The sequence below is a fragment of the Aspergillus multicolor genome, assembly GCF_047715735.1.
Source record: "Aspergillus multicolor strain CBS 133.54 unplaced genomic scaffold BDW74scaffold_2, whole genome shotgun sequence".
Classification (NCBI taxonomy): domain Eukaryota; kingdom Fungi; phylum Ascomycota; class Eurotiomycetes; order Eurotiales; family Aspergillaceae; genus Aspergillus; species Aspergillus multicolor.
This window is the reverse complement of record NW_027395953.1, coordinates 2,397,509-2,425,468: the sequence shown is the minus strand read 5'-3', so window position 1 is coordinate 2,425,468 and position 27,960 is coordinate 2,397,509. Positions and strand designations below refer to the sequence as shown.

The following is a 27,960-nucleotide window of genomic DNA, read 5'->3' as shown; positions in this document are numbered from 1 at the left end:
AACGGCAGCGCGAAGGTCGTTATGGACGAGCCCTCTCTAGAGCTCTTGTCCGGGAGTACGGTGGACTATACAACTGAGCTGATCGGGAGCCAGTTTAAGATTGTGGATAACCCGCGCGCAACGAGTAGTTGTGGGTGTGGGACAAGTTTCGACGTTGTTGACTAGGGAAGAGCATACTAGATCGTACCGCAGGGACCGTATGTTTATGGTAGGGTAATCTTTACTCTTGTATAGATAGGCATCACTTTGATATAGCCGGATAGATGGGATAATAGTCGTACGTAATACTGTGCCATACCAGTTGTAGAAACGTACATGCTACTGCTATGTTTTGGAATTTAATTGACTGTATTCACTATCCTCTCTCTACACATCAGGTCTTCTAGCCAACCCCATTTTATGTGCTGCGCAGACAGGAGTGCACAGCACAGTAGGACATGTCATATATCGAACAACCAAAGAAAATAGAACGTGGAATCAACTTATGCAAAGAGATAATAACCCTACTGAAGAAGACCTTAAATTGGCCCTCGCAGATCCTTTTGTCACTCCAGCCAGCCCCAGCCCCTAGACAAAGCAGGGCCCAGCGCGCGAAAAACCACCATGTAATAAATGAAAATGAGTTTCAGAGATGGGCATGATATCAGCGAGACTGGACACTTTGTTTGCGCCATGTTCGCCTTGGATCATATCATGGCATGCCCTCTCCTTGTTTAGTATGCGATGGACCGTATAGTCCGGCCACGCATGAGGTATACCGTAAGTCGTGTACCGGCAGGTAGCCGTTTATTTGAGCACCTTTTGACACTCCGCAAGCGAGTAAAAAGCTTGCGCGCTTAGTAAACGCGAGCAAGGTTCCTGAGGTACCAGTCGACCAGGCGACGACCGGCCTTGGTCTCGCTGACGTGGATGAGATCCTTCTCAAGGGCGTAATCAAGGTCGTTGGCGCTGACGGTCTCGCCTTCCAACAAGCCTCCCTCAACCCAGCGGATCTGGCGGCTGCGCTGCTTGTTGATAAGGAGCCAAGAGCGGAGCTTCTCGGGCTCGACCTCAAGGAAGCCAGCGAGCTTCTGCAAATCCATTGTTGTGTAGAGCTTCAGGTACGACCGGATGGTGGGGTTGTACAGGGTGTTCTTAACCTCATCCATGAAGATGGCGGTGTGGTGGTCGACGGGGTCGACGTTGACGGCGGGGTTATCGAAGTCGGGGGGGGTGGGGCTGATGAACTTGGGGCAGGCGGAGCGGAAGAGCTCCTCGAACAGAGGAAGGGCGTCGGGGCCGCCCTGCTGGAGGCGGTGGAGCTGCTCGCCGTACTTCTCACGGAGAGCGGAGTGGATGGTGTCGTCGAGACGGGTGGGATGGAGGGCAACGCAGATGGCGATCAGAGCGTACATCTGGTCGTTCTTCTTGGCAATAGCATCGTAGCTGTTACCGCCCTTCTGGAAGTTCTTGGTTCGGGAGACGTAGACCAGGATGTGGCTGAACATGCGGATGGCGTCGCCGTAGCGGCGGGTCATCATGTAGGAGAAACCGACGTAGTAGTAGGTGGTGAAGTGGGCGGCCATGACACGGGCGAACATGGCCTTCTTGTTCATCTCAATGTCGTCGAGGGTCTTGAGGGCGAGGGTGAAATCACCAAGCAAGCAGTGGACGCGGAGAAGGCCGATGATGGAGAAGTATCCAAGCATCTTGTACAGCGGGCGAGAGCCGTACTCTCCGGCGAACGCGGCGGGGTCCTCACCACGCTTCATAGCAGCCAGTTGTTCGTTGATCTGGGACTTCTGGATGAGGGAGTAGAGCACGTTGAGAACGGAGTAGCATCCCCAGGTGTTCGGGTTCTCGCGGAGGAGCTGGGCTTCCTCCTCATTGGAGCCGCTGCGAGCGACACGGTTGCGGTAGCGGCAGAACGATTCGAACTGGTAGATGAATTCATCGATAACATCCCACGCCCAGTAGTACTGTTGGGAGCCAGATCGTTAGCACATCGTATCATCGAAAATCAACCCCTCCAACACACAAAGAGCTTATTTAATGGGCAGCAGGAGCAAGTCCAGCAGTGCAATGCACGAAACGCGAGGAAAATCCACATACAGAAGGAACTTCGAGTTCGACGGGACCATCCGAGTTCAGGATGTAGTGGAAAAGACTGCAGTAGTTGTCGTAGCTCGCAAACTTGGTCTCGAGTGTGGCCTGGTATTCAAGAGGAGTCGCGGCAGCAGCCAGCTGTGCTTGAAGGTCCTGTGTCTGCGAAGCACCACCAAGTGATGTAGTCCGGTCCAGCTCGCTCATGCCATCATCGAAGTTGACCTGCTCGCGGTAGTCGTTGACAAGCGCCTCCTCCTCGACATCGGACTCGTTCAGGTTGGGGTGCGCATTGGCGCGCTCGTCGTAGGACATGTTGGGCAGAAAAGTCGATCGAACGGCGACTGTGGACTTGTCCTGGAAATCGGCGACAGCAAAGGGGTGGAGGGCGCGGAGGTCGACTGGCGTGACTCGGCGTTTCGGTGTGGGATTTCGACCGTTCGGCGGTATCGAATTTTGAGGGTTTTCGCTTGGACGATTTGTGCTTATCTTATCTATGCACAAGCCTCCGCTGAGTCAGCTATACAAATGACCTAACACTACCTACACCGAAACAGTCCACGGCGTCCAAAACTACAGGCGACTGCTAGCGATGCTATACGGCGAGTTGGGTTAGCTCTAGAAGGTTTCAAGGTCAGTTTCATAGGTCGTCAGCCTCGGAGGCGAATAGACAGTACTCGAGTAAGGACTGGCATGTAGAAATCTATGGTCGGTCAGCTCGAGATGTATATCCCATACCTGGTTCAATAACCTCCCGTCGAAGTTGTCTCGGGTCTACAAAGGATAGGTGCACTATGAAATTACTCAGCCCCTTCAGTTCTAAGAATACGATATCAACGTCAGTGTGTAGCGGATAGCCAACCAGTCTATGGAGTATCCCTTTGACGACGGTGCCTCAAATACACGACCGAAACCAGGCACCTTTTGTAAAAGCCCCAGGACCGGCAGAGACTTCCGGTCCAATAGGTGAGAAAACTGACGGAATGGTGCAGGGATGTGTTGTTTTCAGGGTTACAAAGGCAGCCCGTGTCTACTAGCTTTTGCACATCGCATTATGCTTTTGACCAATCAAATGTGCTATGGCTCTCAGCACCGAAAGACACCTGGTACTTCCACACTCACCAGGTAATATATCCACTACACGTATCAACTTTGAAGATGCTATTGGTTGCCGGTTTACAATTTTTGACATTGTCTGGCATTATTTGGCTTTCGAATTTACAGTAAATAATCTGGTTAATGCAATATTTCACGAGGACCAGTTTGCCATCGAGCTAGCAAGTGTCCTTCAAAAGCCCCCGAACCCGCATGGACATCACCTGGGCATAATATTCATCCTTCTTGGACCTGTTGATGGACAGTCTGCTAGATATAAAACTATCTGCAGAACCGTGGACGTGAAGCATGAGCAATGGTGGAGTTGCCATGACAGCTCCCAGCTAGCCTGTTGCACGCTTCGGATCACTTTTCCGCAGCTCAACCATACCCTTCAGGAAGGGACGCCAAATCGCCATGAAGAACTCTAAAGTCAAGTCTCGAAGATGTCATGTTTCGTCCCAGCGGATGTCACTCTTCTTCCCATCTCGACTGTCCAGAGGTTCGGCTGGGAGCTTATCGCCTCCACGCAAAGATCCACGGCTTCATGTACGTCTCGTCCTGTTGAAGATGGTTGATGGAACGGGGTTTTTTTGCGCCAACCCTGGAATATCGAGGATTCGACGGTTCGTTTGCCCACTCAAACAGTGAAGCATCGTTGGCAAGTACGATTTTCGTAACGCAAACTGACTGTTTCTTGGCTCTGCCGCCATCAGGTTGACTATAGGATGCCCCTGCCTGACATTCGTCGTTGATTCGGTAGCTTTTCGGCCGGTTAATCATCACGGTCAGCGTCGGCCAGCATCTTGATTCCATGACCCAACGACTCCCACGTCACATCAGCCATGACCGAACCATGTCAACAACGCCATTGCTGTTTGCCTTTCAAAATGCCATTTCAAAAACGTTTATCTTCGTGCCAACAAGACACATCAACGCAACCCTTACGAGTTTTCTGAATTTCGCCGGCCAGCTGTACCGGCGAATTCGAACGGCGATGAGATATTCGAGTCACGAAAAAAAGCATCAATCTCGCACTTTGTGGCTTTGGCGGCCGGAAATCTCTGACTGAACGATGTGAGAAAAAAGTCATAAAGCTCATTAAAGGCGTCGAGAGCCGATTCGTCATTTAGAAATGGAAGAAGGGTTAGGGCGCTGCACTTCGCGGGCCCAAACATGAGACTTGGCGTCAGCTGCAGTTCATAATGCTCGCGATAGACCTGGAGGTAGTGAGCAACCTGCATTGCAGCACGAATCTGTGTCATTTTGGCTTGTTCAATGGTTGATGGTTCGATCGAGGTCTCGAAGTTCCGTTGCTCTGAGAGGAATTCGAAAAGCTTGATGATGACTTGGTTGCATTTGACACTGCGAGGAAATGTTAGATATAACGCGACAACTAGTGTTAATGGCTCTTACTACAGAAAGAGTACTTGCGGGACGGGTGGCGTTTCGGTGATCATCGCGCTATCAAGGAATATTTGAAGGCGTCTATGCAATCTGTCGGCTTCTTTGCACATCTGTTCGATGCCCATGCTCAAATCAAGCACTTTCTCAAAGAAAAGATCCTGCATCTCCACGACAGTCTCAGTGAGTTCGACCAGTCGAACCATCACATCACGAAGAAGAGCTGGCTTCCTGATGAGTTCTGCGGCGTTCGAGCGAGAGTGATATGGTACCCAAACCATGTCCTTTTCATGGTGAGCTATCCGGTCCAATGAGAGCCTTGGAACTCCTAGGTTTGCTGACTTGCGAGACTCCAGGGACAACTGCCTGCGAGCCAGTTAGCAGAGGGAGTGCTACTCGAGCATGATGACCATACGAGTTCATTACGAATAGACTCCAAGCCATCCGTGCACTAGAATGCTGCATATGGTCTGACAATCGGTCCCAGTTATTGTGTCCTGATCTCGGTATGTTGAATAGACCAATATCTTGCCCAAGCTGCACGGCCTGCCTGATATAAAGCCAGCTAGCATTATCCTTTCCCTGGAGAGTCAAACTAGAGCAAGTTAGCCATCAACACATGCTCCAATGTAGCATGAAAACGGCTTCGCAGATAACTCACTAGTGGCTCATTAATGCGAGAGCCTGAATGTTGGCTAACGAGGGTCGACCTTCTTCAGTCTTCCAGCGGATTTCGGCTTCCTCGAAGAAATGATAACCTCGAGAAGATACATCACCAGGAACGACGTACACTTCAGGATAAGGCGAGTATGTCTTGCAATCATCAGCAAGTGTCAAAAGGGTGGATCGCAACGACTTACACTGGCTACCGCCAAAATGCTATTCACGAGAGCAGGGCAGCAGAACTCTGAGCTCAGATCGCCCGCGCTCATATCGCGCAGAAACATCTCCTGATCAACTACCTGCATAAGGGGGTGATCCCATGTGAAGTATAAAGATATTAACCCAGAAATGAGGTGATCATCGTTTGAGACGTTAGTCCAAGGTTTGCACGGCACCTGGAACAGAGGACTATCACAAAGCCCTTCCACGCTTATCCTGGAATCTTTGCGCGCGTCGCTGACGTCCATTGCTGTATCTTCAATGGGTGAGCTTTCAGCGAAAGCTGCCTGGATAAATATGGCAATGTCCTTTTCCACGCTTTCAACATCACCACCTGCCCGTATTGTTTCGAGAATCCGATAAATCTTTTCATCGTTGGCCGTGCGCAGGTATTTCAAGAGATCCCACAGCAACTTCTGGTAGCGTTCCAGGTCGCCTTGTGCCTTTTGTGCAGCAATCTTTCGTCTCAAGTCTGCGTGTTCGTTAAAAACGCAGTTACCATTAGTGGCCTCGCATGCTTTGCATGGAGCCGGTCGCCCAGTGCACTATGTTCAAACACAAGAACCGTTAGCTAGGCACAGCGAATCGGGAACGTGGTGACAGGGTTCGGGAGAAGGTCCGGGATCAGGGTTTCGTGGGCCTTCGAGTACTACCTTTCTCTTGGCCTGCTTGCAGGGCAGACACGCACTAGAACTCTTCTTGTTCTTCGTCAAGGGCCGAATCTCACGCAACGGGCCGGGACCGGGAGCGATTGAGGCGAGCTGTTTGTCCTTGCCGCTGGAAAACGCCATCTCAAACGGTTGAAGCACGGATATGGAAATGAAGAGGTAAAGACCACGCCGCCGAAAGATATACTAAGGTCAGGTAAGATACTCCGGCAGTAAGAGGCACGGAGAACTATAAGGCGTGGCGCCAATGTTTCCGGAGGGAGAGCTTAGTGAACGCATGGGGGTGCTCGCCACCGTCGCTCTCGCGTTCAATTAGCTCATCCGCGTACGGTCGACTCGTTGCTCGCGAAAATTCGCCACGATAGAGGCCGGTGTTACGAAAATGAAAGAAGCTCGCTTGAAGAGGCTCGCCTCTGAGGAAGGGGCTGGGGAATCAGGAGAAGGGAGGAGAAGGATCGGAATGGCAAGGTGAGTCGGCGGTATGACGAGACGGTACCCTTGATTATGGTGGTGGTGTCGCGTTCAGCGTCGTTGTGTGCGAAGAGCAACGAGTCCTGAAAAAGAGTATTGACCGTTAGATATAGGAAACGCCGATTCTCAACGGAAAAAGAAGCCTCGAAGGGGCGACAGAAAAACAGGGTCCCTCCATAGAGCGGGAGCCAGCAAGGGTGGTGGGAACTCGGAATCCATGATCGAAAATGACAGTCCCGGGTCTTTGGAAAATAAATCCAGACAAGCAAACTCGCATGGGGCTCAGAAGCACCGACGCATACCTACTCTGGTTATGGATGAGCAGGTGGAGCGGATTGAGGGGAGCAGAAAAGTGGATGGGGACTGAGCAGACGCGGTGGTGTGCAGGCTGAAGGCAACGTCCGGGTGCTCTGTGAGCACCCTTCCCGTTATGTCATTCGTTGGAAGCATCGTCGGCGGCCAGCGAGCTCCAACGAGCTCTGGGATTACCGAGAGATTGATTTCATGCTGATGCTGATACGCAGCGATAGCCTCAGCGACTGCAGTCTCGACCATTGGCCTTGGCTCCGTCTAGCTCAGGCGCCCCCGTGACAACGCCTGTGTCTGCTACGCGCACACTCTGATCTAACGGCGCCCGTCCCCCTCCGATCTGCAACGTCTCCAAAATCTCAAGAACTGGAGAGAGACAGGGGAATCGTGGCGAGTGGTCAAAAACAGGAAATTCACGACAAGAGCCAAAGCTCGTGACGGGATTCCAGCGAATCATTCCCAAGGTCGATCGACGGTTCCCGGGCTGTCAGGAATAATAGTCGATATCGTCACAGCAGCCTGGACCCGGACACGTAACTACCGTGCCCCCAGTGAAGACATACAAAGTACACCAGTACAGAGTTAACGTTGGCGGAAAAGCCATCCGATTGTTTTAGGCCTATCAGAGACCGTCTGGACGTTACTACTCTCATCAGCAGGGGCAGTCTCATCTGTTTCTTGTTGGCCGGCGGTTTCTGCCCACGGCGAGATGTTGATAAAAGGGAGTCGGAATCCATGAGCTGTGGATCTGGACAACTGATATATGTAATTACGGCCTTGACTACCGAGCGAGTCGCCTGAACGCTTCGGGAGATGGACAATTAGCTATCTGGTACGGAGCATACCAGATCCGCTCCCTATTGGATGGATATTTTCGGATCGGAATTTTGTTGCAAGCGTCCTATAGCTCGCAGCCAGGGCTCCGAATTTCGACTGCTACTGCTACTGCTCTTGGCCCTCGGCCCACAAACGCTGTACCAGGTTGCCGACAGGAACGGTTCCAGGGAGGGCCCGACGGGCATTGCTCGCCTACCAGGCTTGAAGATTCTCAATATCAAAACTCAAAGCCCAAAGGTGGCTCGGGACCCCACAGCGTGCTGTCGAATGGTCCATATGGAGTTCGGAAGTCTGATCAAGCCACTAGCTTGTTGCTGTGGCTCAAATCATAGGCTGGATCTGGCTTCCCTGGATATATTCTCCGGATGGTTTGGCCGGTACATACCATGGACCATGGCTCGCCGCTCCTCAAGATGCTCGGTAGTCTATACCGACCACAACTGAGTTGACTTCCTTCCTCATACAACGGTGTCTGAAACACTACTCAACGGAATCACGCATCTTAAATATACGACCGAGCCCACTTGATGGAAAGAATGCGAAGAACTCCGAGGACTCAACTCGTTCATATGCCACGAGCCATGCTTAGTCATTTTTGTACTTTATACTGCCAAGTCTGTCCTCCCGAATTTCCAGGCATGAATTTCACAAATATCACTCTAGCATAAATCCTGCTTACTCACTACCAGCCTTTTATGCGGTGCATTGTTCTGGATCGATCTCGGCTACCCACGGCCAGACGAGGGGCAAAATGGAGATTGACAAAAAAATCATGATGAAAGCCTCCCAAAAGATTATTAACTTGTAGTACGCCATTTCCTTTCAATTGATTTCTTCTATCCTCAAGCCTTGCATCTTCTAGCTCTGTTGTATACCATCATTCCCCTTGAGCTCTCAATTGCGGCTGGAGCGAAGTCGGCGCTCCTTTGACTCTTTCCTATCGTGACTCACTCCGAGGTCGTATCTGGTCTATAACTATCCACCACAACCCGCTTTATAACTCAACTTCTATACATCTACTCTATCAATTTGCATTATATATCATCATGGGTTCCATCGAGACTACTCCGGCCGAGCTGGACGCCTCCGTCGTCAAGATCACTCGCTCCACCGAACTTCGTCATGTACCTCTGCCCGGCTCCCCCGAGGAGCTCAGTCACTCCTACTGCACCGACCACATGGTTACCGCGCGCTGGACCGCCACCGGTGGTTGGGAGACACCCGAAGTGAAGCCTTTCCAGAACCTCAGCATCCCCCCGACTGCGTCATGCCTGCACTACGCCACCGAGTGCTTCGAGGGCATGAAGGTGTACCGCGGCTACGACGGCAAGCTGCGCATCTTCCGGCCAGACCTCAACGGTGAGCGTCTGTCCAGCAGCGCCATCAGAGCTTCCCTGCCGTGTTTCCGCTACCAGGAGCTCAAGGCTCTCATTGCTAAGCTGATGCAGGTTGACGGCTTACGTATGTCCTCCCCGCTCCTCCCCGCATAGCACGTCTCGAGCTAACAGCCCCAGGCTGGCTCCCCAAGTCCCAACCGGGACGCTTCCTCTACCTCCGCCCTACCCTCATCGGCTCCGGCACCCAGCTCGGCGTCCAAGCCCCTGCAGAGGCTCTTCTCTTCATCATCGCCGTTCCCTGGCCCGACCCCGCCTCCCGCCTCAAGGCTGTTCCCGGCGAAGCCCTCGGCCTGAAACTTCTCGCATCTACACCCGACACTATCCGTGCCTGGCCCGGTGGTTTTGGTTACGCCAAGCTCGGTGCCAACTACGGTCCGTCTCTCGCGGCGCACGGAAAGGCGCAGGCGCAGGGTTTCGACCAGGTCCTGTGGCTGTTCGGTGAAGACCGCCAGGTCACCGAGGCCGGAGCTAGCAACTTCTTTATCGTCTGGGAGAATGCGCAGACTGGCAAGCGTGAGCTTGTGACTGCTCCCTTGGAGAACCAGCTTATTCTTCCTGGTGTGACGAGACGCAGTGTCCTGGAGCTTGCTCGGTCAAAGCTGAACCAGACTGTTGGTGATCTCGGCGCTGTCGAAGTTGTTGAGAAGACGTTCACAATTGCCGATGTCGAGGCGGCGTGGAAGGAGGGCAGAGTCGTTGAGGCCTTTGTTTGCGGAACTGCAGTATGTTTACCTTTCCCCTTTTCTCCTCCTACCTTTGATATTCGAGGTCTAACCTGGTTACAGTTCTTCATCACCCCAGTTAAGCTGATTCGCAACGGCGATGTCGACATCCCGCTGCTTCAGCCCGGCCAGACTGCGGGCTACGCTGCCCAGATCAAGTCATGGCTTGAGGCCATCATGTACGGCAAGGAGGGCGCCGAAAACCACGAGTGGGCGTACCTTATCGAGAACGAGAGCGAGAAATAGACGATGCTTTAGATACAGCGATAGACGGATTATTGTATAGACGCCAAAGACTATGATTAATTAATGCACAAATTACGAGCTTCCTGTTTTTTTTGGGTATCACCTCCAAGAATACATACTGGTATATCATCAATAAGTCCAATCCAAATTCACAACAACAGGAGCATACTCCTCTTCATCATCGTGATCAACCATTTCCAACTCCACCTCCTCTCCGTCCTCCAATTGGACCATCCCCTTCCTCAGCACCGCATCCCGATCTAGCTCCCAATCATACTCTTCTCTCACCCACTCCTCCAGCCTTGCGAACTCCCTCGTAACCGGTGACATCCCGCTCTCATCCTCAAGAACCTCATTCATCGCGGTTCGAAAACCCTTCAGCATTTTCCGCAGGAAGTCCGCCCCTTCCGCGCCCCCTTCACTACCCAGCTGGTCAAATAGCCCGCCCTCCACATCATCAGCACGCTGCAGTTGCGTCAGCAGCAGGCTTAGCACCTCAGCGATGAAGGATGCCCTGTCCACGATCGCAGAGCGGCAGGTCAGAATCAGCCGCAGTAGCCGCTTCCATTGTTGCAGGCACGAGTAATTCATCAACGTCAAGCCCATCAGGAAGGTAAATTGGAGTTCACCAAGAATCTGCGCTTCGCCTTCAGCGATGTCGTCGGTAGCTAGCGGGTCCGGGCGCAACTGCGACGTCTCGAAGCCATGTATAATCTCACCCAACGCCCACGATTTATCGCGCGCCGCCTCCGTCCTCTCGCGGCCAATTGCGCCCTCCCGCCAAGTCATCTTCAGGTCAACAGGGAGAAACGAGAACTGCCGCTCGCCATAGTCCTCAGGCCGCTGTTGACTCTGGCTCTCAGTCGCAGCCGCTGCAGCTGCAGTGTCAGACACACCTCCACCCTCCGGCTGCGCACTCGAATCAAGACCCGGGATATCATCGTCATCCTGTTTCGCTGTACTCCCCGACGTAACAACCCATCTCGGCCTCCCCTCCCAATCAACCCCAGGCTCCCCCGTAACCCGACTCAACAGCCGCGACGACAACCGATTCGTCAATGCTGTCCATTCCCGCCGCCCATCCTCCTCTTCCTCCTCATCTACACTCGCAACCCCAGTCCCAGCAGTACCAGAGCCAGAACCAGAACCATTCTTCTGCAAAGCCCCCTCGGCAGTCGCGACCGCCGCAGCAGGCACGCGACTCCGATACGCCCACAACCCGCCCGACCCCCAAACACCCCCAATATTAGCCCTAAGCCGCATTCCCTCGCCTGCTTGGTGACCTCCCAGCGGCTCCAGGACCTCGATGCTATCATTCCATCGCCAGACGAGTATATCCTGCGCATTTCCAGCTGCGGACTCTCCAATGTAGAACCACGCGCCAACCCGCAGACTCAGCCCCTGCGTTGTACCCGTGTACAGAAAGTGCCATCCAGCCGGGAGATCGCGGATGCCGTGGAAGTTGGACGTCGAAGTGAACGTGATTAGGTCGATGCCGACGAGGGTCTTTGGTGGGAGGTGCGGGGTTAGCAGGGCTGGTGTTGGCGTTAGCGCTGACATTGTTGCAGAGGGGTAAAGGTTGAGCAGCGGTCGCTAAGTGAGATATGGAGGGTTATTATCGTGTTTATGCGACGGTCATTCCGTTTGGTAGTGCCTTGCGACTTAACGTTTTGTTTTTCGGTGGTGGAATTGGAGAGTGCGGGGAGATAGAAGTTTTCGGATTTTGACGTCAATGCTGGTATCCGCTATTGAGATAATTGTAAGAACAGGCTGAATAGACCCATCAGTTCCGTAAAGACGAAGTCTATTCTTTTCAAGTTCAATGAGTTAGACAACGCTGATTTGCTTGCTGTCTCATGTAAAAGCGCGAGGTTTATTCTTGATGTGTTAATATATATTTCGGGCGCTTAGAAACTCTCGCGGAATAAGTTGCCTCGCTTCATTCATGGACCATCAGCCTAAATGCTATGTTTTTTTTAATATCTCTTGCGTTGATGATTCGCAAGTCCGGAGGGCGCTGAAATACCTGAATAAACATGCAGATATACGATTTACGCTGGTACTTCGCCATGTAAGCAGTTCTAAACGAACCAATATCCACTCAACCAACTTCATATGCAACTGCTTCACATCGTTACGCTTCGTATGTAGGTATGTACAAGATAACGGCCGCTAAAGAGCAGGACATGGACCCCGGAAGAACAACCAAATAAAAACATAAGAAATCCAAAAGGAACTCCTGGAGAACCTAGCCACCCACCCAAAACTTCAACAGACCTTGCTCCATTCACTAGAACACGAGAAGTACCGACCGGATCAACAAGCTGGGAAAACGTAGATTGTAGAGAATAACGCAGGAGATATTGTCGCAAGTGATAAGATGAATATTAATCAGCATACTATTCCGATGCTTGTGAAGAGCTCGCTTCCGAATCGGAGTCAGTCTCTGGCTGTTCATCTAGCACCACACGGCGCATCACGCTCTTGTCGAAGAGATCGAGGGCGAAGCGTCGGGCAGGTAGGCGGAAGTGGTGGCTTTCAATGATGCTTAGTGTCTTGCTGAAGAGGTGGACCTGGAGGAACCGTTCAGGTTCTTTGGCTTTGATGCTGTAATGCAACTGTCAGCCTCGAAATACAAACTATATGGTTTGTCCCGCTTACCTATGAAGATCCGCTGCCGCCCTCTTGGACAGAACAGTATTGCCCATATCGGCGACAAGCTTCAAAATCTTTTCGTTGACAGGGTCTGGATCCAGCGTGGCTGCTTTGTGCTTCTCTTGAGACGTGCGCTTCGCTTCTGCGGCTCGGGAATAGGAGGGGAAATCGATCTATGATCCTCTGTCAACAGGAAAGTTCTAAAGAGGAGTACTTCAACGTACCAAAAACAGCTTGCCAAAGTCCGTAGGAAGACATAAGCCGAGCGAATTTCCTTTTTGGTCAATAGCAGAATCCCAACCGGCTTGTCTTAGGACCTCAAGGCCATGTTGGCTGCGGGAGATTAAACCCAGGACAAAGAAGGCGGTTCCTCTCATCGTCAAGACCTCTGCACACTCAGCAACCTTCACAACATCCTGGACAAGCTCTAAGCTTAAGAATGGGGCACCTAGCTCCATGGAGCCGACGTTGCCCACCGCCCAGAGGCAGCCTTTGACTTTGAGGAGAGTCTCATTGTCTTCTTCGTTAAGTTGGAAGTCGGAGATTGTGGCAGCAAATTCGTAGAAATGCCCTGACTGCTCCAAGAGCTTGCAGCCTTCCGCTGTCCGAGCCAATTCTCGGTAAAAGTGTGGAGGTACTAAGCCGATATCTTGAAGGTCCACCAGGTCCTCAGGCACTAGGCTGTTTCTTCGAGGTTGATCAACATAGGCTCGCGATAAAGCGGCCTCGACAAGGCTGACGTATGCATCATTCCGTCCTAGGAACCAATCATCCATCTCCTGCGTGATATAGTCGAGTCCATCTAAATAATGATAGCCCACTGAAGTCGACAAGAAGCGCAGGAGTAAAGGAGCGCCAATTTCACCCAAGTGGTCCAGAGACGGTCGACATTTGACCACAAATTCGAGATGATTGCGCTGATTGCATGCTTCTTCTAAAATCTTCACTGCTACTTGGCAGACGGCAACATCGGGGTCATACAACTGAGTAACAAGGAGCTTGATAACCCAATCCGCATTGCCAATTGCTGTGGATGATTGCAGAGACACGTTCCCGACGGTATATTTTCGGAGAAGTCTTGTCCCGAAAATTCGAATCTCTTTAGATCCAGTAGTAAGAGCTTTGGATAACATAACCCTAAGGTGGCTTCCTTGAGTGTAGTCCATGTTTCCAAGGAGTGTTTGTATCAGGTCGTCACGATCCCGGAGCTCGATAATATGATAGAACATATTGAGCATGTGCCACCTTTCCATCATAGCGAGCCCGTTAGCGTCGGCGCTCAGGATTCCCAGCATGGCGAAGTAGCCGCCGCTCAGTGTATTGGCCATCTGCTCCCGCGAGAACAAAGGGGCGGAAGATGTCAAACCACTCATGTGGTCAACCTGGGCAAGACATTCGGCAACCTGCCGCAAGAACTTGTTCTCGGCCAGATACCTTGTGCCTTCTGTCGTCTGCACCAGGCAGCGCATTAGGGCGCAACCAGTGCGAACATATCGTTGGTTTGGTTTTGTATTTGGAAGTACCGAGAACCTGTACTTGAATGGACGATAGAACCCCATGAGACGCTTCATGAACTTAGATCCCTTGATCGCTTCGTCCAGCCTCTTGGGATTGGAAAGGGGACCTTCCACAATGCGGTGAATCAGGTCCCACTTCCACTTGAGATAGTTGACAGTGTTCAGAACATGCGTCTCCAAGATTGCGTTGCGGAAAGTTGTCTCGTCCATCGCCGGGCTTAGTTTGTCTTTGTTCTGGTCACCAGACAGAAGAGAGGCGGATATATCAACATCAACGCTATATCTTCCGGCTCCATTTGCGACACCGCCGAGAGATCGAGCTAATGTTCTGTTGATACTTTCTATTTGATAGATAGTAGACGTCGATACGTCATGGTTTTCAACATCAAAAGTAATGGCAGGCGAGATCAGATGTGGGAGGACCTGGAGTTTGGCACTGACGTTTGAAGGTAAAGAATGGTGGGCCAATTTCAGGACTTCTGTCAAAAGCAGGGTAGCTTTTCTCCTGAGCGATAAGTCTTCCTCCTCCTCAATGAGATCACAGAGCGCCTGCGTGTTGTCAGTAAATGTAAGTCAGTCGGTGAGGGATTTGATACCTTGGACAAGCCAGCATCGATCAAGGCGGCGAGAATAAGAGTAGAAAAGTGAGCAGTCAAGTCAAACTGGCTTTCGCTGCTGTCAAAAAAATTCCGCAGTTGTCTTGTGTCAGACTCCGATCTTAGGTTTGCGACTCTGCCGTACGTTGTGAGTCTTCGCCCAGCGAGAAATGAAGAGGACCACGATGGCGGCTTAATCCGCAGAGCATCAAACAGAAGTTCCATAACGAGATCCCTTGCCTGAGGGTCTGGATAATGTAATGACTCTAGAAGTGACCTCAGAGGCTTTGCCCCATTCTTTCCCAGAATTACCAATCCTGGCCATGTTTTTAACATTGCGGATATCGCCTTTGCTGACGATTTTAGACGTCCATTGCGAATATTGTCAGATAGAGAGTCTGTGAACGGTGCGAGAACAGCCTCGAGTTCGCAGCCTCCCCGTAAATGCATCCTGCTGTGAGGAGTGTCGAGTACGTGCAGGAAGCATGTTATCAAGCTCTCTGACGCACCAAACGTGCCTTCTGATAAAGCATCATGCAATGGGGAGAATCCTCCCGCGTATGATATCAACTGAGGGTCTCTCACCAGGATCTCGGCGAGGGTCATAAGTGAGATATTCCGGAGACGGTCATCATGGTGCTCAGCAACAGAGACAATTGTCCGAACAACAGCACGCGAAATCTCCTTCACACCGTCTTTGACGTCGAGAAATGCACGCACGAACTTCAAGGCCTGCTCGCGTTCGAGATTTGCTTTGCTCTCTTTGACCAACGACAGTATCACAAGCTCATCCGTGTGAAGAGATCGAATCATCTGAAGCGATTTCCGATCTGCAATAGCATACCGAGTCAACCTGTAGCCGGCTGCCACTACTTCCTTGCTGTCGCTCAGAAGCATAACTTGAACGCGCAAGCCGAAAACCGACCAAGCCAGATCATACTTCAGAGTAGGATGCCGCCTGAAAAGTTCCACTAGACTGTTTGCACGCTCAACGTAGTAATCAGGCGACATCAACTCAACCTCGAGGGCCTGAAGGGTCTCCGCAAGCACATAAGTCGGTGACTCCATCTCCGCCTCCATATCATCCAACCGCTCATCATCGGACATATTGGCACGCGACGGTGACCGCATCGAAGGCCCCTGGAAAAGACCAGACAAACGGCTCCGGGGAGGGGTTGAAGGCGCCTGCGCACGTAATTGTTCCTCCTCAAGTTCATGATGTAGTTCGGCGAGCTTGCGGTTCGACGAAGTCAGCTCTGATTCTGCCCTTAGTCTTTGGTCCCTTGTCTGCTTCGGATTCTTCGTCAACAACACTTCCAGCATATTCTCCGTCCCCGTCTTGATCTTCAGCTCCTTCGCTATCCTATCTCGTATCGCGGCCTGACGGTCCTCCGAAGTTGGCAACTCGTCATAGTCGATGCTGCTGGGTCTTCGTACGTAATCGGGTCGTACGTCTGCTCGCGGGGTCGTACTTCGAGAAGACTTCATGCTCTTGAGCTCTGCACTGAAGCTGCCGGGACCTGCAGCGGAAGGAGCCAGCGACGACACTCGCGGGCCGATGCTTGCGCTGCCTCCAGACTCGGAGCGGCGATTCCTCGCAGGTCTTGAAGCAGGCCCGGGCCAGCTACCATCCACGATTCCGTCATCCTGGCTAGATAAGGAGCGCCCATCGCCGGCGGCCCGGTGTTGGATCGACGTCCCAGAGAAATTCGAGTTGTATCCGGACGCCATGGGGCTCCATCTAGCCACAAGTGAGGCGTCTGTATCACCTGTCGCGTATGAGGTAGGGGATGGCGAGTCGCATTGGGTTTACAACGAGATCTTGGTAGCAGGCAGCGTGGGCGATAATTGGCAAGGGCAAGGGTCGTCGTTCGAGCTGTTGCCGCGGTTGCTCAAAGGGAGGGGGATAGTGGCGTGGATCGCGCGGAGGGAGGGAGCGCTAGTCGATTCGGAAATCGAAAGTCACACGTAGCACAGGAAGCGAAGGGAAACAATCGGGCAAGGGTCAATCATCCATTAGTGCGTTCTTTCATTGGGAAGCCCTTCTCCTACTCCATATCATGCTGTTGGTGTCGGGTTCGAAAGTACAAAGTCAACTTGGGGCTGCTGACTAACCAACCATTGTGAGACACTTATCACTGACCATTATTGCCCCAGCTTGATCAACATATTTTCTGCCCATATATCCGTGCCTTCCAGCGCACCCACCGCCTTTGTCTTATGGGTGCGCCACGTATTTTTCGTAGTCACGCATTTTTTGTAGTTTTTTGAAATTTAAGGCTATATAATAATAAATATAATTATTTATTAATTTAAAAGTCTTCTTTTACCTTTATAGCATGTCTCTTATTCTTAATTACCTGCTAAATATTCTCCTGCGGGCGCTGGGTGGGCTTATATTTATAAACTTTTTTAAATTACTTTACCAGCTTTCTCTTCTCCGCCGCGTGATTTTTGGCTTTACGGTCACTAATTAACTTAATTATATTATAAACCTTTATAATCCTATTCTGGGATAATGATTTAACCTAATACCTAGTATAATTCTAGTGTTAAGGCTCTTACACGGCGTGTATCTTGCAAATTACTTCCTGCGTTATTTGTAACTCCTTTAGCTTTAATATCTGGTGCTAAAAGATCTTAGTTAAATTCTGCCTTGCCTTATTTAAAATATTAGTAATATCCTTTATAATCTTTGCCTAATTTCTTATAAGCGTGTTAATTGTTACTGGAGGACTATTCTTAACACTAAAGAATAGTAATAAAGATGGTGTACAACTCCTGCGGAGCTCCAGTATAGATATATTAGGGATTACTAGCTTATTATAAAGCTGCTTAATAATTTACACTTTATTAACTAACTAGATTCCGCGATCCCTAAACACTTCTTAAATAATTTGCTGTGAGAATGCCTTCGCGCGTACTGGTGCAATAACTTTTAGGAATTTAGTCTTCCCGTACGGCCTACCACCCTAGAATAATAAGTTATTATTTAAAAGCCGGAATTATTTCTTATAATTAAGAAACGGCTTTCTGTCAAGCAGCTGGCAAAGGTAAGTTAAATAAGGAAGAAATCTAAAGGGAATAATATTGTTATCCTCGTAGTATTATAAGAATTTAAGTATAAAGTGCGAGCCGTGGCTATTAAATATTAAGTAGCACTTCTTATTTATTCTTATATGCTTTTTTATAGCCTGGTTAAATTAAATTAGCTAGCCAAGCGCGAGTTTATTTAATATCTATTTATTTAGTAAGATTATAGTAATAGTACTAGCTGGTAAGGCCTTGCTGCCTTGGTACCAGCACTTTATATGGCTTCCGCTTGCTTTAAAAATAAAGAACAGATCCATAAGCTAACTATTAGCGTAAATATACTTCACCGCAGTAATAATTTTACCTTGTTCGCCCTCTATAAGATTAGGGCAGTTTAATCCACCAAAGATCTTGCAAGCCCGCCCCTGGCCTGGTTAAAATCTGCATTTATTAAAGTTATATACAAGGCGGGCAGGAACATTATAAAGAAGAACTTCTAGCTAATAATACCAGTGCTCTAGAAGCCCTGTATTTTTTACTTAAATATACCTTAATTTTTTGGTTTTTTACTTTACTGGCGCAAGGCCTAGGTATGCTGGTACGCGCTTTTTAAATTAATATGGCTATATCTTGCTAACCTTCTTATCCGGAGACCCCGCGCGGGCGAGCGCCTGGTTTGCCCACGCCTTTATAATAAAAGCAGTGGGCGGGAGGTTTTAAGCTTATATTTTTATAATCTAGTTAACTAAGGCCTTCTCCTGGTACGGCTATAGGGTATTTTTCTTTGTTATAATGGGAGTTATTAGTGTTTTTACTTTTTTAATCTGGCTTTGCATTGTCGTGCTAGACACCGCGAATTCTCACGCAATTTCCGCGATGTTTGGTTTTTCTTTAGATAGGGCGATAGCGACGGCTTTGCTTAATTAGGTTTTATAATCTTTATAAGAATTAAACATGTTATGCGGCTGTATGTGTTAAAGAACTTCAAAATTTAAAAAACTACGAAAAATGCGTGACTACGAAAAATGCGTGGCGCACCCATAAGACAAAGGCGGTGGGTGCGCTGGAAGGCACGGATACTTTTGCGCTCCACAAGTCCCGGTTGACGGCGAGGATCTACCTGATAATCACATTCTAGTCTGGCTGTTTGCTGCGAATATATTCGAGCCTTGATTGTCTCCATTTTTAGATGTCAGGACTACTGCGGAGCAGGTATAGGCATCAATCACGTTGGCATTCAACCATGCTACGTGCTTGCGCGCTCTGCCATTATGGGTTCTCATTGCTAGTCTTCTCCAGAATTGTCTTCATCATCTCATTACCCAGTTTGACGGCATCCGGGAACCGCGGAGCAAAGTACTTTTGGATTCTCTCAAATCGGTCACGGTACGATTCGAAGTCACCAAATGAAACACAGTCAGACCATGCCTGGATAAAATGAGCCGGTTAGCATATACTGAAGGTCCGGGCAAGCGCAAGACGATCGAAGAGGACTTACGCGAGCCGCAAATGTGAATTCGAGGTCGTCAGACCGGAACATCTTGTCGTCGATTGCTGTATCCAGCGCCTCGTCAAGCAGGTCTGGGTTGCGGAATAGGTATTCTGTGACCCCGAGCCACAAGCGGAAGAGCTGTCCAAGTCAGCCAGAATGTTCTGCGTATGGTTGGTGAAGAAGATATCAGGGACAACCAACCGGAGTCGAGCAGATCATATGGTCATAAGGCACAATGCCCAATTTCGACCAGCAGTCTACGATGGCCAGCAGACTGAGATGATTATTTGGCGGCGGGGGTGACGTCTCGCGAGTCCCTTGTGACAGCGAAAACCGATCAAGGACCTCGTCACTGAGCAACAGGTCCTGCTTCTCCGTACCTTCCCTAAACACCGCCGCACCCGCTGCCCTAACCCGGCGCTTGAGTTCATCCCGCTTGCCCTCGATCATAAGCTTGTAGAGCTCCGTCACGGACTCCGCGTACTGGCGTATCTGCTTCTTAGCGGCTGGATTGAGGATCGCCAAGCCCGCATAGACATGCCATTTGTTCGAGTAGATGCGCAGTGTGATGTTGATCTTGACGTTCTCAATCCCGCCGACCCAGCGAGAAATCTCCCATGGAAATTGTTGGTTTGCTTGCCATGCCGTTCCCATGCTTAGGAAGGCGGCGTGTGTAACGGCCTGGGTATCTGCTGTGATACGGTCGTGCATTTCACCACTAAGGTAGACATATTTCGAGTTGAAGGACGACAGGACTTCCTCGACGAATCGGAGACTCGAGTCTTTTGCGCGGTGTTGGATGAGGACCTGAAACTGGGTTACCCTGGCTGACTGCGACGAAGGTCATCCGATATACACACCAATGGCTGGCCTTTTGGGTTCACATTAGGGCCATGCAGAGAATGGCATGAGATGATCTCTACATCTTGGGGAAGATGCTTATCGAAGGCTGCCAGCTCGGGTGCTTTGCACGATGTTTGACCACCAACGATAGCACCAACCTTCGTTGCTGTTTGGTGGTTAGCTGCAACCCTGACTGGTCAAGCAGAAGTAGGACATACAAGGCCCATACTCTGCAACTACCCTGTCGATGACACCGGCTTCTACGCTGTAAAGTATGAAATCGCTAATCCTTGACACAAGATGTCCATTCGGGTATATTGTTACGCCACTCTATACATATAATGAGTTTAGGGACAGACAGCGTGAGCTGCGAGTCGAAGACGTACTTGAGCTTCAAATTCTTGCTTCAATTTATTAAAACTATCGGGCTTGTCACATGCATTAATCCTTAAGGGTTAGTACGAAGGTTAGTTGCCAAGTACAGTAGAGCACGTTATGCGGTGGTCCTAAGATAGAAAGTTAGCACGAGACCCAGATCGAGCAACGAGGAATCATGTAACAGTAGGCAATGAAGAATTCAGACAAAGATAGTAAGGTAGCGAGGTTTTTACATCATCGACAGCCTGCCAGCTCACCAAACACCAGAATGGTGCGAAATGGCTATACTGACGGACCATGCTCGAGCCAAATGCACTCGGGTCATCATATAAAGGAAAGCGATGCAGAAGACAAGGAAAGTCTTACCATAGGATTGATGATACCGCCTCGCAGAGACAAACCAGAGAGATCATTACCTCCAACCTGCGGCGCTCAGCCGCTGGGCGTACATCTTGCCCATGTCTCCCATCCCAATGATGCCAATGGAGGCGGTTTCCTTGGTGAACCCCATACTGCAAGATGATATGCTCTCAGTAAGAACAGTACTGAAAGACCTTGAGCTGGAGTTTCAAACGAGATTTGCGCAGATCCTGCTGCTTCGTTGCCAATGAAGTGTCACGACAAAGTAGCTTCAGAGTCAGCAAAAGAAATTTTAAATAATAGCAAGATACTGCCCATTGACCGCCCCCGGCCCGACAGCTACACCGATGTCCTCACTGCCTCAGGCTTCAGACTCCTCTCGCTTGACCCAGTCATCAGCCAATCATAGACCGTCTATCGCTGGTAGGGCACACGGAACTCCACTGAAGATTTTCTTGTATCTCCAGAGCGGCACCGCAACGACTTCTTCCTTTCTCTCCATATTCCATCCCACATCAGCAAGTCGACAAAAATGGCTCCCAAGACCAAGGCCCCCGCTAAGGAGAACGTCACTCTCGGCCCCCTCGCCGGTGATGGTATGCGCTCATCTAATTTCAATTGCTAGCGGATTTTCGTCAGGACAAGTCTAACAGAGATGGTTTTGCAGGCAAGCTCGTCTTTGGCGTTGCTCGTATTTTCGCCTCTTTCAACGACACCTTCGTCCACGTTACCGATCTCTCGTTCGTCTCCCCGATACCTGCGCTCTGGAAAACGGACGCCTAAAATATTTGTGAACAGGATAACTAACGAACTGATAGCGGTCGCGAAACCATCTGCCGTGTCACCGGTGGTATGAAGGTCAAGGCTGACCGTGACGAGTCCTCCCCCTACGCTGCCATGTTGGCTGCCCAGGACGTCGCCGCCCGCTGCAAGGAGCTCGGCATCAACGCCCTCCACATCAAGATCCGTGCTACCGGTGGTACGTACCTCACATCCAACCCGATTAGAGGAGCAAGAATGAATACTGATTGCACGCGCTATAGGTAACGGCACCAAGACCCCCGGTCCCGGTGCCCAGTCTGCCCTCCGTGCCCTTGCCCGTTCCGGCATGCGCATTGGCCGTATTGAGGACGTCACCCCCACTCCTTCCGACTCTACTCGTCGCAAGGGTGGTCGCCGTGGTCGTCGTCTGTAGGTATGTGCGAGTCTGCAGCGCGCACTTCCTTGCCTCTTTTCTCCGGCTGGCAGGGTCTGTTATGTCTTGTGGTCGGTCTTGGGGCATGGATTTGTTAGCTAGGTCTCACCTGCTGAATGTGGATGGAATAAACGCGAAGAACGGCAAATCTGCCTGGTCTTCAATTTATCATGTCCGAAATATGATATAAAAGTTCAGTTTGCTGGAGTCTTGATTCTGTCTTCCCTTGTAGGCATTGTTGTTGCGTAGGTTTCGTACCTCTTGACCGTATTGCCGGCTTGTACTCGCATCTAGACTCATGGCCGGGACTAGTCTATAGATCCTGAGCTTCATATTCATCTGCGAACTACGGAGTACAATATAACTGACGTTGTCTATTTTGGCCCGTGATTACATAATTCAATCCACCCCCGCGGGCCAGGTAGCCGCTCCGAGTATTTATAGCCAGTCCAAGGTAACTCAGCTGTTGACACCATCCCCCTCACTTCAGCATCATGAAGAAACGGCTGCCTTGTATCTGACGACGAATATAATGTCTTTTGCACATAATCTGTCTACATATTAATTTATTCATATATATATAACCTATACCACTCCCTCCCATGGAAGATAATTCTCCGCAACCTCCGTCGCACGGCGACAACCCTGGCTCGCCCTCGCCCTCCCTCTCCCCCTCTCGTTGTACAACACCGTCATCCACGTCTTCAGAATCGCCGACAGACAGCGTATTTAACGTGACCCCGGATACTGTTGCTCGCTTGGTCCAATGCTCTCGCTGCTCGCTTCCCTTCCGGACGCCCCTACGACTTCCGTGCGGAGATACAATATGTCGCGCGTGCTTACCGCCGATACGACAGAGGACGGGTGTTTCGTACCCTTCGATCGAGGAGCGAAAACAAGGCTTCACATGCAACCGGGCTGAAGGAGAATGCGGTGCCGATCATTGCCTGGGGGACTGTGGGACCGATGTCATTTTGACGAGGCTTGTCGAGGTGTTCAATGAGATTTTAGGGCCGGATTCCAATGCGACCAGCGAAAAAGATGTTGGCCAAATAATCACATGGAGCAAGGCTGTGTCAGGCGAAGAGGAGATGTTGCAAAGCGCGGATATTGGTCCGGATCCCCTGAAGGGTATCTTTGACTTGGTCAAAGAAGGTCGCTTGAGTTATGACGCGCATGGCATCTGCTATCATCAACCTGACAGGCTTGCCTGCTACACGAGGTTCTGCCAGACGCTTGACAAACTTCGAACTGCGGTGCGCAATGAGCTAGACTGTCAGGTCTGCTATGCACTGATAATTGACCCATTGACGACGCCCTGCGGCCATACTTTCTGCCGCAGTTGCGTATCCATGGCTCTATCTCATAGCAACTTATGCCCTATATGTCGTCGAAAACTGAACATGTCTTTATCAGTTCGATCAGAGCAGATCAACAGGAGGCTATCGGACATTGTCCAGACCCTGTTACCGGACGAGGTAACTTCGCGACGAGCAGACCTTGCTTCTGATATTGATGCGGTCAGTGATGCCAAACTTCCGCTAGCTGTAGTCTCGCTTGCATTCCCAACCATGCCTATTGGACTGCATATTTTTGAGCCTCGATACCGCCTTATGATTCAGAGAGTCATGGAGAATAGAAGCCGAAAGTTTGGCATGGTAATGCCCAACCGACGAGGCCGACTCCAACAGGGACTAGGGAGGGCACCCTTCATGCAATACGGGACTTTATTGTCCATCAACCGCCACGAGCTACTTCCTGACGGAAGGAGCCTTCTTATTGCCACTGGAATCTCACGCTTTAAGGTCACCAGCTGGGACCTGGTCGATGGCTATCACGTCGGAAAGATTCAGCGCGTTGACGACGTCTCAATATCCGAAGAGGAAGCTCAGGAATCGAGAGAGGTGGCTGCTATCGAATCCGCAACTCGTGCTAAGGACATGCCAATAGACTCCATGTCAACACAGCAGCTCTACCAGTTAGTGTTAGACTTCGTGCTCAAGGAGCGCAGGCAAGGAGCGCCATGGTTACACCCGCGTGTCCTGCTGGCTTATGGAACATTGCCGACCGACCCTGCCCTGTTTCCTTGGTGGTTCGCGACTGTCCTGCCGAAGTGGGATGAGGAGAAATACACCTTGTTGGCCACGACGACAGTCAGACAAAGGCTAAAGATTACCGCGGGATGGGTCAAGCGACTGGAGACTCGACACTGGTATGTAACTTGCACAAACTCGGAGCCGAAAGAGAATGGTTTAGGCTGGCGTCAGTTATATTGACCGTGTTCTTATCTAGGTTTTCCCGTGGCCGCCCACCAACAGCCGCTGTCTTATGGCTAGCCGTCCCTCTCCTCGTCTTTACCATCATCTCTTGGGTTGTTGGGCCTGGGACGAATATTTCGGGTTCTCACGTCGTCACATCCTTTGGGCCATTTCCCATGTCCGTCTCAATAACGTTTGGGCCGGGAGGGGCAATTTCTCATTTCAACGGCCCGGGGTTAGTTGCGACCGAGGGCTCGGATACGTATCTATCTCAAACCCTAGTGGTGGGTCTTTTCCTAGCCATATTTGCGACGCAAATGGCTGCCAATGTCGTTCAAGTAGTAAGGTCGAGGCGACCGGCCAGAGTAGAAAGCACCCAAGCGCAGAGACAGCAGCCTCAGCCACCGACGGAGGTACAAGATGAGGCTGAGAGAGGACAAGGTCAAGACACAAATCCAGCTGATATGAATCTTGGATGAGTCGTCTGAGTACTTTGTCAATACAAATATACACCAGGGTTGGTACTAATAGACCGGTTGAGTGCAGCTCGTGCGCTTCATAGATCGACTCACCGAAACTAATCAACATGTCATTTTTAGAGCCAGGTGCCTGTTGGTTGCAGTGGATTCGATTCTCAGACGATGGCAGCCAAGGTGGATGGCGTGCTTGAATCCAGCTGTCGCGCAAGCTATCAAAATGAAACCCAGCGCGTCTTTCATGAAGCTCCCGCTCGCAAGTCTTGCTCGAACTTCGAAGCCTGCCGGGATGTGGAGTCGGTCATCGGTCACGAGTCGCCGCCGATGCCAGTAAAGATAGGCTCGTGGGGTCCAAATGCCGTTCATGTACAGTTAGGGTGACAAGCCTAGTTAGATAAGAACAGGACGCACACTCATTCGTCGATGCTCTTAAAGTCGCCGCTAGCCCGTAGTCAACTGTCACTCGACAGCTTACCCTGTTAGTCGCTTTATTGATGGAACCACGGGCAAATCACCGGGACGCGCCAGGATGGATTCTGGCGGAAGAGAGGCGTATGATTGTCCCGGACGCAACGGAAGCCAGCCTCATCCAGATCCAGACATCTGATGCCACGACAACGGTTATGCAGTGATTTCCATTCGCGGTCACACCATCGTCCAGCTTGCGACGATCGATTGGAGCGGCAGTCGCACATATTGTTTGCTCGTTAACTGGTTGCGATAGGTCCTGGTGGCTTCTTCTCCTCGTCTTCGCGTAATATTGCTAGGATGATCAAAGTCGCTGTTCTGGGAGAGGCAAAAGGAGAGATGCCGTTGTGAAGTTGCATCCCGAAGGGTCTTGTGAGCGGTTCGGTGCCATCTGGAATTGCGGGGTCTTATCAGATCTGTAGATCTCGGTGGGGACGGGGGACTGGCAATCAATCCCTGGCGAGAGTATCCAGCTATCGAGTATATGGAAGCTGCTGAGAAATGGTTCTCCATAGCAGGAGTGGGTAGCGAAACCGTGAGAGGTAAGCTGCAGGGAGAAGCTGCAGAGGAAGAAAGCCAGAAGAACGGTGGTCGAAGAGGAAAAAGCAAAACAGCGTCAAGGCGTCGATCGCAGTTGCGACGGCAAACGTGGGGAGCGGTCTTTCGCCCATGGTCGCTTCCTCTCTTCTCCTCTCTCCCGTCGACTTCTATGAGTATGACCGTTATTCTTACCCTTCTTTGCATCCTTTGCTAACAAGGTTCAGAATCAGCCGCAATGTCATCATCTGTTGGCTCCGGGGTTCTACCCCCGGCCTCTCTATCACAAAGGTGAGAACGTAGCTCATTTACCTATCTTATCTGCTCTCTATACCACTTCCTCCATGACCTGATACGGTTTGATATATCGAATCGCTTACATCAATCACATCCTCACAGGCCAAGTCCAGTGAGTACCATCTCACCTTCAGTTCAATGCTTCTATCTCATCCGTCTTCGCAGAATATGCCTTCAAAATCGGATTTCGTGACTATTTCCAATGCGGAATATCAACGCCTGGTCAGTTACCGACCGACGACTTCAGTGTTATACCCAAACTGACTATTATCAACTGGGAGCAACAGCTTGAAACCGCGCGTTATTTCAGTATGTATTTTCAGGCCACAACACCGGGCTCTATGAGAACTTGATTGTCATTAACAGTCGACAGCGAAGCTCAAGGATTCGCTCATGAGCGGAGGACTATCTCGCGAAACCCTTGATGTAGGAGCATGCTTGTCTAGGGGCATACCTTCACCAGCTAAATTCTTAGATAATACTCTACGGCGCGCCGCCGTCCCCATCAGAGACTCAAGAGAATGGAAAAGGAGAGATCATCAGAAACCAGGTCCCGCAGTTGAATGGTAACTCAAGAGCGTTTGCTGCGAAACCGCACCAGAATCACGGAAACTTCGCAACGGATCTCGACGACGATAGTGACGATGAAGAGGGTGCCCTGACCGATTCTCACACAGATGAGAGGGACGACTACGGAGAGTCTTCGGGGAGCACATCGTCCTCACCTCAAGCCGAACAACGCACTGTGTTGATTCGAGGCCTCCCCGACAAGGCTACTCATCGCGATATCGTGGACGCTGTAAAGGGCGGCGCCATTCTACATATTTACGTTTGGGGCCGGGATCACACAGCAAGTGTCTCATTCGTGGAGGAGTACGCTGCTCAGGAATTCCTGGACCATTCAAGGACATATGGGCTGTATGTGGCTGAGAAAAGAGTGAGTAATGCACCATGTCAGTGATAGTTCGACACTTACGTTGTGTTATTAGGTGGAGGTCTTATGGAATGACCGCCAGTTCTACCTTCCGCCGTTTGTTCGCTCCAAGATTTACAATGGAGCTTCGCGCAATCTGGTCATCTACAACATCAACCCGAATATAACTGAAGGGCTCATCAAAAAAGACATGGAACACATCCACAACTTGATTGTGATCTCGGTCAAGTTCAAACTTGGCAACGCCTACATATCAACGAACTCTGTGCACAATGCTCTATTTGCGCGCTCCTGCATGATGTCTCGCCTAACCTATAAAGGAATGAAGATCGCCTTCTTTCCCGACGAATGCGCGGAACCACTAGCAAAAATGCCCACTGGTCCTAAGAGGGACGCTCCAGCTTCGAAGAAGCCCGCTTCGTTGCCTAACAGATTTCACCTTCTCTCTGTTGATGGATCGGAGGATGAAGAAAGCGAGGAAGTTGCACTGGGAGTTAGTCTTAACGGCGATGCCCGCTGGGCCGTGCCCGCTTGAATATGTATGGTCTAAGCCTCGTAAGAATCCCGAAGACGAAGCCATTGGTCTGAGTGATACCAATGAGGCCAAGACCAAAGTCCGTCTTTCTATTCTTTTCACCTTTATCGAGGTCTTATCTTCTTCTCTTATGGAGAAGCCTATATCTTGATGTAATTCATCTTATTTCATTCGTGATACTTAGTGGGGATTGGGGAGATTGTTCACAAGCATGGTGGTAACGAGATGGAAGCGCGGCGAATCGGTGGAGACTTCGTTCAGCGATATGTACTA

General features: G+C 50.6%; 9 protein-coding genes across 9 annotated transcripts, besides 1 other annotated feature; 4 read left to right on the top strand and 5 right to left on the bottom strand.

Moving 5' to 3' along the window:
- Positions 1 to 165: part of a sequence feature (Protein overlapping with rRNA (BDW74DRAFT_165495, KAL4910475.1) was converted to a misc_feature.) that runs on past the window's edge.
- A 160-nt stretch (positions 166 to 325) lies between these two features.
- On the bottom strand, positions 326 to 2,498 carry BDW74DRAFT_52383 (putative eukaryotic translation initiation factor 3 subunit EifCl). The gene is made up of 2 exons (XM_073733048.1): positions 2,092 to 2,498; positions 326 to 1,958 (listed from the first exon to the last, which is right to left on the bottom strand). Exons 1-2 carry the CDS (start codon positions 2,395 to 2,397, stop codon positions 837 to 839), a joined length of 1,428 nt encoding a protein of 475 aa, XP_073589199.1. The 5' UTR covers positions 2,398 to 2,498; the 3' UTR covers positions 326 to 836.
- A 1,152-nt stretch (positions 2,499 to 3,650) lies between these two features.
- BDW74DRAFT_186448 (putative C6 transcription factor) lies at positions 3,651 to 6,254 on the bottom strand (the record flags this gene model as incomplete). The annotated part of the gene is made up of 6 exons (XM_073731266.1): positions 3,651 to 4,542; positions 4,594 to 4,947; positions 4,997 to 5,176; positions 5,243 to 5,394; positions 5,442 to 6,008; positions 6,117 to 6,254. The coding sequence occupies 6 exons, from the start codon at positions 6,252 to 6,254 to the stop codon at positions 4,122 to 4,124; spliced, it is 1,812 nt and encodes a 603-aa protein (XP_073589198.1). The 3' UTR covers positions 3,651 to 4,121.
- Positions 6,255 to 8,543: 2,289 nt separating this feature from the next.
- On the top strand, positions 8,544 to 10,178 carry BDW74DRAFT_52340 (branched-chain amino acid aminotransferase, cytosolic). The gene is made up of 3 exons (XM_073733047.1): positions 8,544 to 9,209; positions 9,263 to 9,867; positions 9,931 to 10,178. Exons 1-3 carry the CDS (start codon positions 8,795 to 8,797, stop codon positions 10,111 to 10,113), a joined length of 1,203 nt encoding a protein of 400 aa, XP_073589197.1. The 5' UTR covers positions 8,544 to 8,794; the 3' UTR covers positions 10,114 to 10,178.
- A 61-nt stretch (positions 10,179 to 10,239) lies between these two features.
- On the bottom strand, positions 10,240 to 11,248 carry BDW74DRAFT_145169 (A1 cistron-splicing factor; the record flags this gene model as incomplete). Its single annotated transcript, XM_073723163.1, has 1 exon — positions 10,240 to 11,248. The coding sequence occupies exon 1, from the start codon at positions 10,900 to 10,902 to the stop codon at positions 10,243 to 10,245; it is 660 nt and encodes a 219-aa protein (XP_073589196.1). The 5' UTR covers positions 10,903 to 11,248.
- A 922-nt stretch (positions 11,249 to 12,170) lies between these two features.
- Positions 12,171 to 16,913, bottom strand: BDW74DRAFT_145167 (putative cytosolic regulator Pianissimo). The gene is made up of 4 exons (XM_073723162.1): positions 14,882 to 16,913; positions 12,993 to 14,834; positions 12,775 to 12,941; positions 12,171 to 12,720 (listed from the first exon to the last, which is right to left on the bottom strand). The coding sequence occupies exons 1-4, from the start codon at positions 16,610 to 16,612 to the stop codon at positions 12,513 to 12,515; spliced, it is 3,948 nt and encodes a 1,315-aa protein (XP_073589195.1). The 5' UTR covers positions 16,613 to 16,913; the 3' UTR covers positions 12,171 to 12,512.
- Positions 16,914 to 18,889: 1,976 nt separating this feature from the next.
- BDW74DRAFT_52290 (prephenate dehydrogenase (NADP(+))) lies at positions 18,890 to 21,235 on the bottom strand. The gene is made up of 7 exons (XM_073733046.1): positions 21,044 to 21,235; positions 20,636 to 20,696; positions 20,468 to 20,579; positions 20,267 to 20,415; positions 19,608 to 20,213; positions 19,413 to 19,544; positions 18,890 to 19,342 (listed from the first exon to the last, which is right to left on the bottom strand). The coding sequence occupies exons 1-7, from the start codon at positions 21,136 to 21,138 to the stop codon at positions 19,184 to 19,186; spliced, it is 1,314 nt and encodes a 437-aa protein (XP_073589194.1). The 5' UTR covers positions 21,139 to 21,235; the 3' UTR covers positions 18,890 to 19,183.
- Positions 21,236 to 21,456: 221 nt separating this feature from the next.
- Positions 21,457 to 22,437, top strand: BDW74DRAFT_145161 (40S ribosomal protein uS11). The gene is made up of 4 exons (XM_073723161.1): positions 21,457 to 21,583; positions 21,655 to 21,727; positions 21,806 to 21,966; positions 22,031 to 22,437. The coding sequence occupies exons 1-4, from the start codon at positions 21,520 to 21,522 to the stop codon at positions 22,180 to 22,182; spliced, it is 450 nt and encodes a 149-aa protein (XP_073589193.1). The 5' UTR covers positions 21,457 to 21,519; the 3' UTR covers positions 22,183 to 22,437.
- A 248-nt stretch (positions 22,438 to 22,685) lies between these two features.
- BDW74DRAFT_52279 (putative ATP-dependent protease (CrgA)) lies at positions 22,686 to 24,928 on the top strand. The gene is made up of 2 exons (XM_073733045.1): positions 22,686 to 24,394; positions 24,475 to 24,928. Exons 1-2 carry the CDS (start codon positions 22,785 to 22,787, stop codon positions 24,917 to 24,919), a joined length of 2,055 nt encoding a protein of 684 aa, XP_073589192.1. The 5' UTR covers positions 22,686 to 22,784; the 3' UTR covers positions 24,920 to 24,928.
- Positions 24,929 to 25,526: 598 nt separating this feature from the next.
- Positions 25,527 to 27,959, top strand: BDW74DRAFT_145155 (RNA-binding protein). The gene is made up of 7 exons (XM_073723160.1): positions 25,527 to 26,097; positions 26,149 to 26,212; positions 26,321 to 26,440; positions 26,506 to 26,527; positions 26,592 to 26,644; positions 26,694 to 27,155; positions 27,208 to 27,959. The coding sequence occupies exons 1-7, from the start codon at positions 26,054 to 26,056 to the stop codon at positions 27,685 to 27,687; spliced, it is 1,245 nt and encodes a 414-aa protein (XP_073589191.1). The 5' UTR covers positions 25,527 to 26,053; the 3' UTR covers positions 27,688 to 27,959.
- Position 27,960: the final 1 nt, after the last annotated feature.

Bases quoted from the DNA above. Each gene is read 5' to 3' on its own strand.
- BDW74DRAFT_145167 (XM_073723162.1), bottom strand. From the start codon at position 16,612: ATGGCGTCCGGATACAACTCGAATTTCTCTGGGACGTCGATCCAACAC. The intron at 14,835-14,881 runs GTATCAAATCCC...GACAACACGCAG, and splicing joins TCGATGCTGGCTTGTCCAAG to GCGCTCTGTGATCTCATTGA. The intron at 12,721-12,774 runs GTAAGCGGGACA...GTTGCATTACAG, and splicing joins GCGGCAGCGGATCTTCATAG to CATCAAAGCCAAAGAACCTG.
- BDW74DRAFT_145161 (XM_073723161.1), top strand. From the start codon at position 21,520: ATGGCTCCCAAGACCAAGGCCCCCGCTAAGGAGAACGTCACTCTCGGC. The intron at 21,728-21,805 runs GTTCGTCTCCCC...ACGAACTGATAG, and splicing joins GTCCACGTTACCGATCTCTC to CGGTCGCGAAACCATCTGCC. The intron at 21,967-22,030 runs GTACGTACCTCA...CACGCGCTATAG, and splicing joins CAAGATCCGTGCTACCGGTG to GTAACGGCACCAAGACCCCC.
- BDW74DRAFT_52340 (XM_073733047.1), top strand. From the start codon at position 8,795: ATGGGTTCCATCGAGACTACTCCGGCCGAGCTGGACGCCTCCGTCGTC. The intron at 9,210-9,262 runs GTATGTCCTCCC...TAACAGCCCCAG, and splicing joins GATGCAGGTTGACGGCTTAC to GCTGGCTCCCCAAGTCCCAA. The intron at 9,868-9,930 runs GTATGTTTACCT...ACCTGGTTACAG, and splicing joins CCTTTGTTTGCGGAACTGCA to TTCTTCATCACCCCAGTTAA.
- BDW74DRAFT_52290 (XM_073733046.1), bottom strand. From the start codon at position 21,138: ATGGGGTTCACCAAGGAAACCGCCTCCATTGGCATCATTGGGATGGGA. The intron at 20,416-20,467 runs GTATGTCCTACT...ACCACCAAACAG, and splicing joins AGTTGCAGAGTATGGGCCTT to CAACGAAGGTTGGTGCTATC. The intron at 20,214-20,266 runs GTGTGTATATCG...ACCCAGTTTCAG, and splicing joins ACCCAAAAGGCCAGCCATTG to GTCCTCATCCAACACCGCGC.
- BDW74DRAFT_52279 (XM_073733045.1), top strand. From the start codon at position 22,785: ATGGAAGATAATTCTCCGCAACCTCCGTCGCACGGCGACAACCCTGGC. The intron at 24,395-24,474 runs GTATGTAACTTG...GTTCTTATCTAG, and splicing joins CGACTGGAGACTCGACACTG to GTTTTCCCGTGGCCGCCCAC.
- BDW74DRAFT_52383 (XM_073733048.1), bottom strand. From the start codon at position 2,397: ATGTCCTACGACGAGCGCGCCAATGCGCACCCCAACCTGAACGAGTCC. The intron at 1,959-2,091 runs GTATGTGGATTT...GGCTCCCAACAG, and splicing joins TCGAACTCGAAGTTCCTTCT to TACTACTGGGCGTGGGATGT.
- BDW74DRAFT_145155 (XM_073723160.1), top strand. From the start codon at position 26,054: ATGGTCGCTTCCTCTCTTCTCCTCTCTCCCGTCGACTTCTATGA. The intron at 26,213-26,320 runs GTGAGAACGTAG...ACATCCTCACAG, and splicing joins CCGGCCTCTCTATCACAAAG to GCCAAGTCCAGTGAGTACCA. The intron at 26,528-26,591 runs GTATGTATTTTC...AACAGTCGACAG, and splicing joins TGAAACCGCGCGTTATTTCA to CGAAGCTCAAGGATTCGCTC.